Source organism: Monodelphis domestica, chromosome 5 (assembly GCF_027887165.1).
Source record: "Monodelphis domestica isolate mMonDom1 chromosome 5, mMonDom1.pri, whole genome shotgun sequence".
NCBI classification, from domain to species: Eukaryota; Metazoa; Chordata; class Mammalia; order Didelphimorphia; family Didelphidae; genus Monodelphis; species Monodelphis domestica.
The window spans coordinates 74,324,682-74,339,422 of record NC_077231.1 but is presented as its reverse complement, the minus strand read 5'-3'; the positions used below and the strand labels follow the sequence as shown (position 1 = coordinate 74,339,422).

At 36.1% G+C, this 14,741-nt stretch overlaps 1 protein-coding gene across 1 annotated transcript in view; it reads left to right on the top strand.

Annotated features, from left to right (window-relative positions):
• DCN (decorin) overlaps positions 1 to 14,741 on the top strand; it is a 62,686-nt gene that overhangs the window by 33,564 nt on the left and 14,381 nt on the right. Inside the window, 5 exon segments of the mRNA XM_001363123.5 lie at positions 1,517 to 1,601; positions 1,603 to 1,627; positions 9,366 to 9,579; positions 10,930 to 11,043; positions 14,142 to 14,235. Coding sequence (XP_001363160.2) covers positions 1,517 to 1,601; positions 1,603 to 1,627; positions 9,366 to 9,579; positions 10,930 to 11,043; positions 14,142 to 14,235 — 532 coding nt within the window.

The window sequence follows — 14,741 nt, the reverse complement described above, 5'->3', positions numbered from 1 at the left end:
ACAGGCTAACCAAGACAAAATGAAACACTCCCTGGCCTCATTGGGTTTCCATTGTTTGCCGAGTCAGACCATTAATTCATTGGTAATTGATTATCTTCAAAAGGTGCATGAAGGACTAAGAGATTGCTACCTGTCCATAATTACAGTTAGTATTTATCCAAAGTATAACTTGAATTTACGTCTACTGACTTTAAGATGAGCCCTTCCATTCATTTTTGCCATGATGTCTTTTACCTTACACATAGTTGAAAATTGTTGATTGGTTGTTGTCATCATCATTTCAGTCATGTCCAACACTTTGTGATCTGACTTGAGGTTTTCTTGATCAAGATATTGATGTGATTTGGCATTTCCTTCTCCAATTCATTTTATAGATGAGGAAACTAGGCAAATGGCATTAAGGACTAGCCCAGAATCACACAACTATTAAGTGTCTGAGACCAGGTTTGAATTTAGGAGGATGAGTCTTCCTACACTGTATTTACTATACTACCTAACTACCCTGTGTTGATTTGAGTGAATGATATTTCAAGTTTTCTGGTATATTAATAACATGTCAATATCCGTTAAAAATACTAAAAAACTGGTTGCAACAGTCAATAATATATACACTATGCTAAAATAATTTTCTATATATTACCATGCAGTCATCCCAAATGTGGCTCATTTTCTATTGCTCTTGTAGCTTGATTGTGAATCTTTTTGACTTTTATGGCCTATTTGAAAAGCCCATAGTTAGAAATCCACACCCATATCCTCCTGCCTCTCAGTCAAATGGCCAGAAAGATGAGAACAATAACATGATCCAACTTAACATTGCCTTTTGTTTCCATGACTTCATCTTAGCTCTATAATAACTATTCAGAAAATGGTCCCAAGAGAGACTTAGTTTGAGAGTATCAATACTCCTTTGGCACATGAAACAAAAACGAAGAGATTGTCTTCTAGAAAACTTGATAAAATGTCAGGTTTGTCAGACAACCCTAAATGAGAATGGCTCACTTAATTTACTCAAGGGTAAGGCTGTGTATGACATGTTCACCTTGGCAAAAAAAAATCTTTATCTTTAAAACTGATGGTTTGAATACTGTTAAATTTTCCAATGGGAGTGTTCAGGAAAGAAACAGAAACCTTACATTTTACTAATACAGACAGCCTTATCAAGAAAAGTATTTAAAACAAAATAAACAATGAAGTAGAAAACAGTGCTGCTGAGTGCAGGGGCTGATATGTACTCTCTAGGGAACACAGATTTGCTCATCTTGCAGAAGAGTAGACTTTTGGGAGGATGATTTAGCTCAGTTTATCATTAAATGAAGAAAAAGAATTCTGGCCTTGGTGAGAACTGATAAAGCACATGTTTTTAAGCCACTCTCCAAGAAAATCCCTCAAGAAGAAAGGGAGGTTGCTGGAAAAGCAAAATATTCCAACATGAAAAGACTTTTTTTTTTTTTAAATCACAGTTTGGGATTAGTTAGTCTTTTCTACTGATCACTTATCTTCCTCTCTTCAACAGGCCTGGAATCAGTACCAAAAGATCTCCCTCCAGACACAACTCTGCTGGATTTGCAGAACAACAAAATTACTGAAATAAAGATGGGGATTTTAGAACCTGAAGGATCTGCATGTAAGTAAATAAACCACAACCTATAAGACAAAATAAAAGACACACTATGTGAATAAATCATAAAAATACCAATTCTTTTCACCTACCAATTCCAATAAATTCTCTCTCTTTCTCTCTCTCTATCTCTCTCCTCTCTCTCCTCTCTCTTCTCTCTCTCCCTCTCTGTCTCTGTCTCTGTCTCTGTCTCTGTCTCTCCCTGTCTCTCCCTCCCCCCTTTCTCTCTCCCTCTCTCTCTCTCCCTCTCTCTCTCTCTCTCTCTCTCTCTCTCTCTCTCTCTCTCTCTCTCTCTCTCTCTCTCTGTCTCTCTCTCTCTCTCTCTGTCTCTCTCTCTCTCTCTGTCTCTCTCTATCTGTCTCTGTCTGTCTCTGTCTCTCCCTGTCTCTCCCTCCCTCCCTCCCTCCCCTCCCTCCCTCTCTCTTCTCTCTCTCTCTCTCTGTCTCTCTCTCTGTCTCTCTCTCTCTCTGTCTCTCTCTATCTGTCTCTGTCTGTCTCCGTCTCTCCCTGTCTCTCCCTCCCTCCCTCCCTCCCTCCCTCTCTCTCTCTCTCTGTCTCTCTCACTCTCTCTCATCTCTCTCTCTCTCTCTCTCTCTCTCTCTCTCTCTCTCATCTCTCTCTCTCTCTCTCTCTCCCCTCTCTGTTTCCTTCTCTCTCTCTCCCTCTCTTTCTCTCTCCCTCTCTCTGTGTCCTCTCTCTTCTTTCTCTGTTTCTCTCCTCTCACTCTCTCTCTGTCTCTCTCACTCTCTCTCTCTTCTCTTTCTCTCTCACCACTTTTCTGCTTCTTTCTCTCTCTATGTATATCTCTGTCTCTTTCTTCACAGCACCATATTTATTGTAAGTACTTCATAACTTAGCTCCTTTGCTTATTCTCATTCAGGATTTTCCTTCTTTCCAGGCTTTTGTTTTACCAGCCACAAAATGGTATAATTACTTCTCATTTTGCCTAATGACAAGAGAAAGAGGCAAAAATGGCATAAGGAATCCTGAGCCCAAAACCAGTCTTGGAGTCAGGAGGACCTGAGTTTGAGTCCTGCCTCTTGCTCATCACATTTATATAATCTTAGACAAGTCCCGTTTCTTTTCTTTCAGTACTTTAACTGTGCATTTTGAATAGGCAGCATGCTCATATATCTCAGCATCCATAGGTCTCTCCTTTTCCCACAAAGAAGATAAATAATTAAAATGTTTAGAAATGATTAATTAACCTTCATTTTGCATTTTTTTCTTTTTTTTTCCACCAGACATGTATATGTCATGGTTAATGACAAATTTCAGCAATAATGCAGGAATAACTGTCAAATTTATCATACATTATATGTCTCCTGGCTTTATATACACAAGGTTATTGCTTGTTGAAGGACTTTCTGACTATTTTACAGCTTTGGAAGTGAATTTGCTGACTCTGGCATTCTACCATCTAATAAAGGATAAGAAACCACAAATTCACTTTCACATACTAACCACCTTAAACTTGGAAGGGACTTGGGAGAGGAAGAATGGGGGTCAGGACAAAGAGTACTAACTTTGGAGCCAGAAGACTTGGGCTCTTGAATTTCAGCTTGGATACTACTGATAGGATCTTAGACGAGGCATTTTCCTCTGATCCCAGTTTCTTATTTATTAAAAAATGTGTTGGATGAGATTATCTTTCAGATCTCTTCAAGTTCTAAATCTATGATCTTATGACCAATTTAATGAATCCTCTTGCTTTTCCCTTTGAAAATATGACTGTTCCCCAAGGTTTGGTCCTTGGCATTCTCTTCTCCTTCATGGATCAATGCTATTTTGAAACAAATTTTAAATTCTTTGAAGCACAAAAATCCTTGTTCAGGACTCCTTCCCTAAACCATGTTTAATAACCATTGATATAAGGCCTGAACATGTGATTTGATTAATATGGGAAATACCTGGGTGGGAAAACAACCCTAGCCCATGCAAGTTAACCCCTATTTGTTGAAACTTCTGGTCGTAGAAAGTTGTTTAGGCTACTGAGAAGTTAAGGGGATTTGCCCAGGGTCACACAACCAATATGTGTTAGAGGTAAGACTTGAACCCAAGTCTTCCTCGGCTTTGAAGATTATTCTTAGGTTGTACTTCTTCTGTTAACGAATTTAGTGAAATAAAATCCAAATTCTTTGTTCTTACTTAAATGGTCTTCCCCATTCTGACCCCCCCAATTTACCATTTCAGTCTAATCCCCTGTAACTTCTCAAATTAAATCCAGTATTCCTGTAAAACTTGTCTTAATTGCTGATCTCTAAATATATCTTGTCTTTTTTTGTATCTTTCTTCACATGATTCTCAGAAGTCTAAAATGCCTTCTTCATCCTTTGACAAAGTAAAAAGGTACCTAGTGAAACTTCAAGGTCAATTAAGTCTCATATACTCTGTAAAGGCTTTACTAACTATTCCAGCTCACAGTGATTTCTCCCTCCAGTAAATCCTAAAAGCACTTATTGGTTATTTATTATTTATAACCTTGCATTATTTATATTTGACTTATCTCCTCATATGGGTAGACTTGTTGTGGATTAGAACTATTTTATTTTTCTGTAGCCTGCTGAGTGCCAAATAAATTGAACTCAAATATTGAGAGTTATGTACAATAAACACTTGTTGATTTGAACTTTGTAACAAAGGAAGAAGCTCTGATTTTCCTTTTCTTAAGTATCTCAATGTTTATTTCTCATCTCAAAGATCCAATTATGTTCTCCATGGGAATCTTTCCCAGACATTTTACAGAGGTCTATAATTCTTGTTTATTTGTCTAATGGAAGAACAACAAAGAGCTTGGATAATTTAAATTAACCGATAATTGTTCCATACCTCATTCTAGAATTAAATTACAACCTCATTCTGCCTTTCAACTAAGTTTTTAAGAAGAATAAAAATTAACTAGTTTGGATTGTAGAGTCACATTTTAGAAAGGGGAATTGGGCTTAGTGAATACAAAATGAAATAGTCTCTAAATGCAAGGATCCTAGATTTAATTGGAAAGTGCTGTGGAGATCATAGAGGCTGACCACCTCCTTTTTACAGATGAAGGAAGAGAGTCACACTCAGTTAAAGTAACTTGACAAGAGTGACATACCTAATAAGTATAAAATTTAGGATTCACACCCAAATCTTTGTGAATCCAAATATATTATCCTATCTCTAGGCCAGTGTTGCATCAAGGAAATTATATAGGGGGATGCAACAGGTCTATTTTTAAATAAATCATATAATATTCAAGGTAATTTGAATAAGTTAATAGGTATAGTTGAAGAAAGAAGTGAAAGATTCTCAGAGGAAGTAATTTCTCAGAAGGTGTGGAACCCCAACTGAGGAGAAATAAAGAGGGAATGCATCCCAAGAATACTGGATGGCAGAGATGGAATACCAAGTTTGGGGACATTGTAGACATCCAGTTTGAGTGGAACCTAAAATATGTAGACAAAACTCCTGTGAAGACACATATTGTAGGAAGAAAGAATAGCAAAAACAAAGCTTCTAAAGGATGTAAAGCATTCCATGTTTAGGACACAGTGAATACATTAGTTTGGGTGAGTTAGAGGGCTTTCTGGAGAGATAAGGTGGAGTATAGGGGTAGCATTTTCCTTAGAAATAACCCTGGATCAGGAAACTGTCTCCTTCCTTTTCTAGATATTCCAGACCTTAAGAAAGAGTTCCAGTCCAATGATAAAACCAGGATAAAAGAAAAAGGACTTTAGCTCTTCTCCAAAACTCCAACAGGCTTCCCTTATAAGAAAGCTAGTTTTGGGAAGATGGGAAGATCTGTTTAAAAAACAAAACAAAACCTCCAGCAAAAATGCACTATAATTTTGATTATGTGGATAGAAGAGCCTATTTGAAGTACAATCTAATTCAACCATTACTATGTGAGCTACATCTATAACTAAAGCTGATACAATGGAAAGACTGATTGGCTCTGGAATCAGAGGACCTATGTTTAAATTCCTCCTCTGATACTTAATATGAGAGCTTGGATGAAGCATTTAAAATATCTGGGTTCCTTTTTAGTCTTTTGCAAAGTGAAAGGGTAGGATGAGAGGGTCTCCTTGTTCTCTTTCAGCTTAAATGACCTTATGAACCTGCACTATTCTAAGTACTGGGGATCAAAAGATAAGAGCAAGTTCTTGACTACAAGGAGCTTGAGGCAGCTAGGTGGCACAGTGAATAGAATGACAAATCTGGAATCAGGAACACTCATCTTTCTGAGTTCAAATCTAGCCTCAGACACTTATTAACTATGCCACCCTGGGCAAATAACTTAGCCTTGTTTGCCCCAGTTTCCTCATCTGTAAAATGAGCTGGAGAAGGAAATTACAAACTAATCTCATATTATTGCAAGAAAATCCCTAGTTGGGATAAAAAAAAATCAGACATGACTGAAAAGATTGAACAACAACAACAAAAATTCCAACAATGGGTTTATATGTTTAAACTTATTATGTTATATGCTTCATGAAAATAACTTCACTTAGTCTTAAATGGCCTGTGTTATGTGGAAAGAACATCAGATTACGAATTAACCAAGTCACTTAACTCAGTCCCTAGATCTCAGTTCTATCATAAAATGAAGGATTTGGAGCAGATGGTCTCTGAGGTCTCTTCTGATTCTAGATCTATGCTCCGATCTTTTCATAAGCCAGGACACTCGAGTTCTAGCTTTGCCTTTCCACTTATTGATCTTGGTTGGGTTAGTTAACTTCTAAGTCTGTTTCCTTTATATACAATTTCTGTTTATTTCATAAAAAGGATCAATATAGAGAATGCATAGGGTTTTGAAAAGGGTTACACCATTGATGGTTAACAGAAAGACTATTGAATGACATGTTCCTCAAACTTGAAGATGGCATAAGGCTAGGAGGGATGATTAACAACCACCTTGGATGATAATCAGGATCTAAAAGGATCCTGGAAAACAAGAGTATTTAGGCTAAATCTAATAAAACGACACAATAAGCAGGAGTGTATTCAGTCTTATGCTTAGATATAAAAAAATCAGCTTTAGAAATGCAAGACAAAAAAGTACATGGTTAGAGAGCAGTTGTTCTGAGAAACATCTGGAGGGTTTAGTGGATTGAAAGCTTAACATCATATAACATGGCAACCAGAAATAACAACATCAAATGAATGTTGGACTATATTAAAGTGGAGTAATTTCCAGGAACAAGGAGGTGATAGTCTTTCTGTACTCTTGTTCTTATTAGAACTCTTGATAAATTCTGGGTATGTGGCCAGAGGAAGACATCCAGAAAGTCATAGATATTGAGCTGGAAAGGACCTTAGAGGCCATCAAGTCCAATTGCTTCATTTTTCCATTTGAGGAAACTGAGTCCAACAACTAACCCATATTCAAAGAGCTAGCAAGTATCTCAGGCAGTATTTGAACTGATATTTTTCTCACTTCCAGTTACACCGTGTTGCCTCCAAGTGGTGAGGGGCAAAAAGTCCATGCTATATGAAGGTTGATTAAAAGAGCTACATATTTGTCTCAGAGAAGAGAAGAATCTGAGGAGATATTAAAATTGTTTCAACTATTTGAAAGACTGTCAAGGACAAGAAATCAGAATTGTTGTTTGGTCTTAGAAAATAGATCCAGGAAGGATGAATGGAAATTAAAAACAGATTGAAATTGGAACAGGGAGGATGAGGAGGAGAAAGAGGTGAAGGAGAAAGAAGGAGGAAGAAGAAGGAAGGCAGGAGGAGAGAATGGACGAGGAGGAAAGAAAAGAGAGAAAGAAAAAAGAAAGGATGAAAGAAATAAGGAAAAAAGAGAGGAAAGAAAGAAGGAAAGAAAGATTTCTTAATAATTAAAAATATCTACAATGAACATCCTGCTTTGAGAGATAGGGAGTATGTCTGTCTGTCTGTCTGTCTGTCTCTGTCTCTCTCTCTAGCTCCTTGGAGATCTCTAAGTATCTCTTATATATTATAATGAGGATTCATTTTGTGAATGGATTGGATTTGGTACTTAGGCTCTCTCCAACTCTCAAATCTTGTGATTATATGTCATTTACGTCTGTTAGTCTCAACTCTGCCCTTATGTATTGTGTGACCTGTGAATCACTTAATTTTCTCACACCTCATATTCTTCATCTTTAAAGAGAAAATAAATGAAAACCCATTAGAATTTATGGTTTCCCTCCCTAACTAAGAGCATGATTGTAAAGATTTTTTTTTGTTTTGTAAACTATTAAAACATTAAAAAGCAAGTGAGATTTTACATATAAACTTGACTCTTCTTTTCTGAGATAACATTAAGAGGAAATAAGGAACGATAACTCTTTTCTATCCTAAAGTTCCCTTTGAGGAGTAGTACATAGAGCATTGCAGTTTGTGCAAGAGGATATTCTATTCAAATTTGAGCTCTGCCATTTTCTACCTTTGTGATTTTAGTTAAGATACTCTAACCTCTTTTGTGCCTCAGTTTCCTCTTTGGTAAAGTGAGGGAGCAGAAATAGATGGTCTTTAAGGCTCCTGTTGGTTCTAAATCTATAATCCTAGAAACCTAGAAATGCTAAAAAACATACATTTTCCTGAAGTTTTTTGCTATGGCAAGTTTTTAATGGGTGGAAAACATTCTTACCCTAATACCAGGTTGTTATGTTTAAGTATAATTTGAATAATTTGTTTAAATTGCATACATCCCATTTTATAATATGAGGGTTATCCCGCTTGTTTGCTGTTCTCTTTAAAGTGGGACTCTAATGACATGTTCTTTTTGTTTCCAAGCATGCTTTTAAATAGGTTTTTTTTTGTTTGTTTTTAGCAGCTATCATCTCTGTGATGGGATCTATCCATTTTCCTTGGTACTTCAAAGTATCTATCAGAAAAGAGGGTGCTATTAGCCTTTTTTAACCATTCATAAAATGAACAGCTTTTTCATTCATGGGTCCTTTCGCCATATTGAGTATAAAATTGTTTAATAATTTTAGCTGCAAAAAAACAAACATAATTTGAACAGATGTAAATAAAAAAGGAAATTAATCCTTAGTTTAATAATGATTTATTAAATATAACATGCACTCTTTCTTCTAGTAATGGAACTAGTTTTTAACTCATTGTGAATGAGTTCATTTGGCATATTTGTAATTTTATGTTTCTATCTCAAATCCAATTCCATAATAACCCAATGCAATGAACATTGTTTTATTTATTTATTTAAAATTCCTTCCTTCCTTCCTTCCTTCCTTCCTTCCTTCCTTCCTTCCTTCCTTCCTTCCTTCCTTCCTTCCTTCCTTCCTTCCTTCCTTCCTTCCTTCCTTCCTTCCTTCCTTCCTGTCTTTCTTCCTAGACTTATGATTTCATCATGGTAGGGAGCTTTTGGTAAGGAACTTCTTCTACCAAATACAGGTTGGTACTTGTTGGCATTGAGAGGTAAAGTCACTTCCCAAGGTTATACAGACAGAATGTTTGAGAAGTAGATCTTGACCCTTAATCTTCCCGAGTCCTTGTTCTTCTCTCTATATCATACTGCCTCGCCTTGAGCTGTGTCATCCTGGGTAAATCACTTAATCTTTTGTTTGTTTTTTTTGCCTAAAACCACTAGAGAAGGAATGGAAAATGATTGTGTTATCTTTGCCAAGAAAACTTCATGGACAACATGGAGTCACAAAGAGTCAGACACAACTGAACAATAATAACACTTGACAATAAATGCTTGTTGAATTGAAATGCATCTTGTTACTGCTTATTGGGGTGTGAATAATCTTGGGGATATTTTTTTAAACAGGCTTTGATTCTGGTTAACAACAAAATCAGCAAAATCAGTCCTGGAGCCTTCACTCCTCTGGTGAAACTGGAAAGGCTTTACTTGTCCAAGAATCAGCTGAAGGAACTACCAATTAAAATGCCCAAGTCCCTCCAGGAGCTGCGTGCCCATGAAAATGAGATCACCAAACTGAAGCCTGCCGTCTTTGAAGGACTCAATCAGATGATTGTCATAGGTACAGGATAAACTGGCACTGTGGGCTGGATGATTATTGGGACCCCTGTTATCTAAACCCAATGACCCTGTGTTTCTCTCAGCGCTATTAACTGAACATGAGTAGCTTTGACTAGAGGATAGTGTTGGACTTGAAGTCAAAGCATCTTTGCTTCAGACCCTGGTTCTGACATTTTCTGGTGGTATGATATTCACCAAGGAAATTCTTGGTTTCTTCACCTGGAAAATGGGGGTTAATATTTATACTGTTTGCCTCAAAGGTCATGAGAGAAAAACAGAAAAGAGGAAAGAGACAGAGGCAGAAATAAAGAAAAGAGACAAAAATACACAGAGAGAGAAATAGAGAGGAAGAGAAAGAGAATGAGAGAGATGAAAATGATGATGATGATGATAGGCATCATGGTATTGGGATTCTGGGATGATTTGGACCATCTTATCTAATTTACTCATTTTCCTCTGAAGATAACAAGGCCAGAGATATGAAGTGACTTCCCAGATCACAACAGAATTTTTTAGCAACAGAGGCAGCGTTTGAACCCAGATCCTATTTTAGTCTGTAGCCATTGTCTTTTTCCTCATATTGCTTCTGAAGACAGGCTGAAAACATGAGTCAAGGTTCATTGCTCTGTGGCCTAAAACAAATAAGTCAAAAGAAAATATGCCAACAGCTTCTGTTTCTTTTCTGTTTTCATGGAAATCAAAATTGGGAGAAAACTGTGTGTCCAAAGATATATTTTAGCAACTTCCAAGAAAAGAATTAAATAATTCACAAAAGTGTTGATTTGCTTACCTTAGGTCTGGGTTGGTGCTCTCTACATAAAATTTTCATATTGTGCATTTGCTTAAAGTCAGCTTCTGCTGCTATAATCTGGTGGACTTTTTGAACACATTCCCATTCTCCAGCACTGCTTAATCTTCTGTTCATTTTCTACACAGTCTTATTTTTTTATGGCCTTTGGTACCCACTTCCCAACTACACAAAGCTGATTCTGAGTTGTACACTCAAATACCATGGGGAACTGCCAAATTATACACATGTTAATTTGATTTGGCCTTACCATAAGGTGTGTTTGGAGAATACTTCCCTCCTGGAGGCAAAGTTTTAGAGGATTTTCTGGGAGGTCCATGAGCATGTTATTTGCCAAGTGCAGAGAATTCAAATTCTTTTATATGACCTCTCCAGGGAACAGGAGAAACAATGGGCAGCTTTCTTAGGCTTTCATTTGTTTGGGTCAAGACAGTATTGGTGATAGGAAATTTGAATTCATTCTCTTTGGGATTTTGAAATACAGAAGTTTGTCATTGAATATCCATAAATCACATATCCAAATCCTCCATGTTATTTCTACAGAACTGGGCACCAACCCCCTCAAAAGTACAGGAATCGAGAAGAGGACCTTTTCTGGAATGAAGAAGCTCTCCTATATCCGAATTTCAGACACTAATATAACTTCTATCCCTCAAGGTAAGATAGTCACAGTGGATAACTGACTGGAGAGTTGTGAGAGTTAAATAATTATGAGACCCCCTCGATAATACAAGAATTTATAATTTCCCTGGGTTGGGTCCTACCTCCAGTGACACAGATTATGATGACCCCTCACTAAATTAAAGCGTGGTCTTCATGAGTTGTTATTGGTCTATGTTACATTGTCCTATGGCCAACTTCATGACAAGCATGTCGGAACTTAGGTAAACTAGTTCCTATAAACAAGCATGGAGCCCATTCCCATACTACTCAAAGGCAATTAAACAGTCAATCAAAAAGTATTTATTTTATGTCCATTACATGCTACACTCTCTGTATGATATTAAAAATAGGCAAAAAAAAAAAACAAAACAAATGTTCTCCACTCATGGGACTCTGTGTTATTAGAAAATCTTGAACCCTTGGACTTCATCTCCCAGAATCCTTTTCCTTTCATACACTTGGAGTCCTTCTATATTGTTTATAAGTGCTGTAACTCCATCTTTTCTCTTTCTTTTCTCCCAACCGTGGCTTGGTTAATTCTCTCTTTAGCTTTTTTTTCCCTTTTCTTCAAGTTATCATTAATCAATCTTATTATATATAATAGTTGGAGTATCTGGATATTAAATTTTAATCTTATAGCACCTTGAAAAAGACACTTTCCCTCCTTTTTAAAATTTATTTTTCCCCCTACTGTAAAAGTTAAAATAAATCTCAATAATAGTATTATATTTTAAGAGATTTATTAATGATCATTAGAAATCAAGGAATAAAGAAGATACAAAATAAAGACCACGTTAGAGATTTAATTTTTACACTCCAAGGTCCCAGTGTATAGAAAGCTACGTTTGAGAGCTATGGAAACGTGGGTTTAAGCCCCATAACTGACAGATACTATCAGTATGACCTGAAGCAAGTCACTTAACCCTAGTCATTTCTTTGAAGATAAGTTAGAAATGGGGGAATGGAGAGGGGAAGATTAAAGACCAAGTCTATTACAATATTTTCCATGTAAATTCTAGACTTTTGCTAGAAAAAGAAATATCCTCATTGACAGATGCAGTTCCTATCTCTTTCCCCCCCTTCATTAACTTTGGAATTTCTTCAACAAAAAAGACACTTAGGGAGCCAAGGTCCTTTTTTTTTTTGTAGTGGTTACTGTCACATCTATTTCCATTATAGACATTTTCCCCCTAATAATATCTTTGGGAAGGGACAAAGCACACACTGGCATCTCTTTTTATATATTACTACCTATGAATGAATGAACTGAATGAATTATCGCAGCAATGGAAGGGTTTCAAAAGTATCCAAGTAGTTGTAGAACTTAGGCAAAAAGGCAGAACTAGACAAAAATCCAGAATTTCCAGAAAGCCAGTAAAATCTCCCGAATTATCTTAGGTACCCGGCGGTCACACTGTCTACAGAAAGATTGACAGAAGTGGATGCAATTTCATAAAGTTTCCAGACCAAAACAATTTTGCAGTTTTCCAGCTCTGAACTTTTATGGACATTGCCTAAGTAAGGGCTTGAGCCCATCAGGGTGTTACTGCTGCAGTGTAACTTACCAACTATTTCCTGTCTAGCTGACGTTATTAGAGTAACTGGAACAATATGAGGTTGGAAGAACAGTGTTTCAGATGGGCAAAGGGAATTAAAATAATAACCATCCAAATTACATTATTTGTATGAACAAATCTTAGATAGTGCAGTATGGGGGGGGGGAGAGTAAACATTTTCACTGGTTACCTTATATTTAGAACTAACATTTCCATGAAAGCTACATATAATGGATCACTGAAATAGACGATCCTAAATTCTCTTTAATTTAACCATTTCCTGTATGTATTACATTCAGTACCTCTGAATATCCCTGATGCACTCTTAGCTTCAGCCAAACTGGTCCAATCGCTGTACTTTAATACTTCATCTAACACTTCCAATACCTTTGCATAGATTGTCCCTCATGCTTGGAATATTCTCTTTTTATTTACCTTCATCAATTTAATTTCCTGGCACCTTTAAGGCTGGCCTCCTACTACATGGCTAATATTGATGTAAACCTGTTTTTAAAAAGGTATGAGTATATGTGCACATATATTCCAAATATATGTATATGTTATCTACATATGCATGAGTGTGCACATACACAAAAATATCTACTGAGCTATGCATACATCTCTATAATGGAATATAATAGGATACTAATATAATTATAATATAATATTAATTAATATAATATAAGCTCTTTGAAGGTAAAGCTATTTCAGCCAATCAACCAGCTATTATTAAGTGCCTATTATGTGCCAGGCTCTGGATTATGGTCTAAGGAAAGAAATACAAAGAATAAAATAATTCTAACTCCCAAGAAGCTAATATTCTAGTATTTTCATCTTTATATTCCCAGTGCCTGTCACATAGCAGGTTTTTTTTTTTAATACATACTAAGTAAATTGTTGCATTATTTTGACCTGCTTTCCAGGTGTCCATTTTTCAGTCATTCATTCTTTTAGAAGAAAGCTAATCAAAGCCCATTTTGTCAATGAAATAAATCCTTGTTAGTAATTAGTTATTTTCTTCAATGAATCTTCTCCATTTTCTCAAACTGATCAACCCATCTGCAGAACAGCCATTTGCCTCAAAATCATTCCTGAGCTATGGACTCACCAAGGCAGAACATTTTTGGTGGTTTCCATTATTTTTTCAAAAACTAACCTCAATGAGCCATGCGACCATGGGGCAGGCTATTAGTCAATTCAGCCCTTGTGTCTCTGTTGTACATGTATAGTTTCATAATAATTTCCAGGACAAGAGTCAGTGGCACCATAAACATAGGCTCTTGATTTTACTAACAGCCAGTTCTAGGGCAAACTACTGAGAAGAAAAGCTGGGCTTTGAATCAGCAAGGCACCAATTAGAGATGGGGGAATGGAGAGGGGAAGATTAAAGACCAAGTCTATTACAATATTTTCCATGTAAATTCTAGACAACTATATATTTCAGAAAAGTGGCAACAGACCTCCTCATTATGCCTGTCCATTTTATAATTAGAATGTTTATCTGCTATTTTAGTAACTTCTGTTTTCTTTTTGCAGATCTCCCACCTTCTCTCACTGAACTCCATCTTGATGGCAACAAGATCACAAAAGTAGACGTAAACAGTCTGAAAGGATTGGCCAGCTTGACTAAGTAATAATCTTATTATCTAGCTTCTGATAAGTGTAATGCAGATATACCTATATCTATATATATAGACACACACACACATATATACACATATTATATATATATATATATGTATATATATATATATATAAAGTAGTAGTCACTTGTTAATGAATTAAAAATATTTTGGAGTATCTTAAATATTGTTAAAAAAAACAGAGGCTCAGCTCAAGGATCAGGTTTCAAATTCTCTTTAAATCACTCTCACACTGTGTGACCTTAGAAAAGTCACTTAACTTTCTTGGGTCTCAGTTTTCTCATCTATAAAACAAAAGAAATCAAACTACATAACCTTCAATGTCTTTTCTAGCTCTAGATCTACAATCCTGTCTCTAATCTTCTTGTTTCTTTTTTTTATTCTCAAAAAGTCTAAACTATTTATTGAGGGAACTCAATGAAGTATTAATTAATTAATATAATTATGTATTAATTTCTTTTTTATTTAAAAAAATTTATTTGATTAATTGATT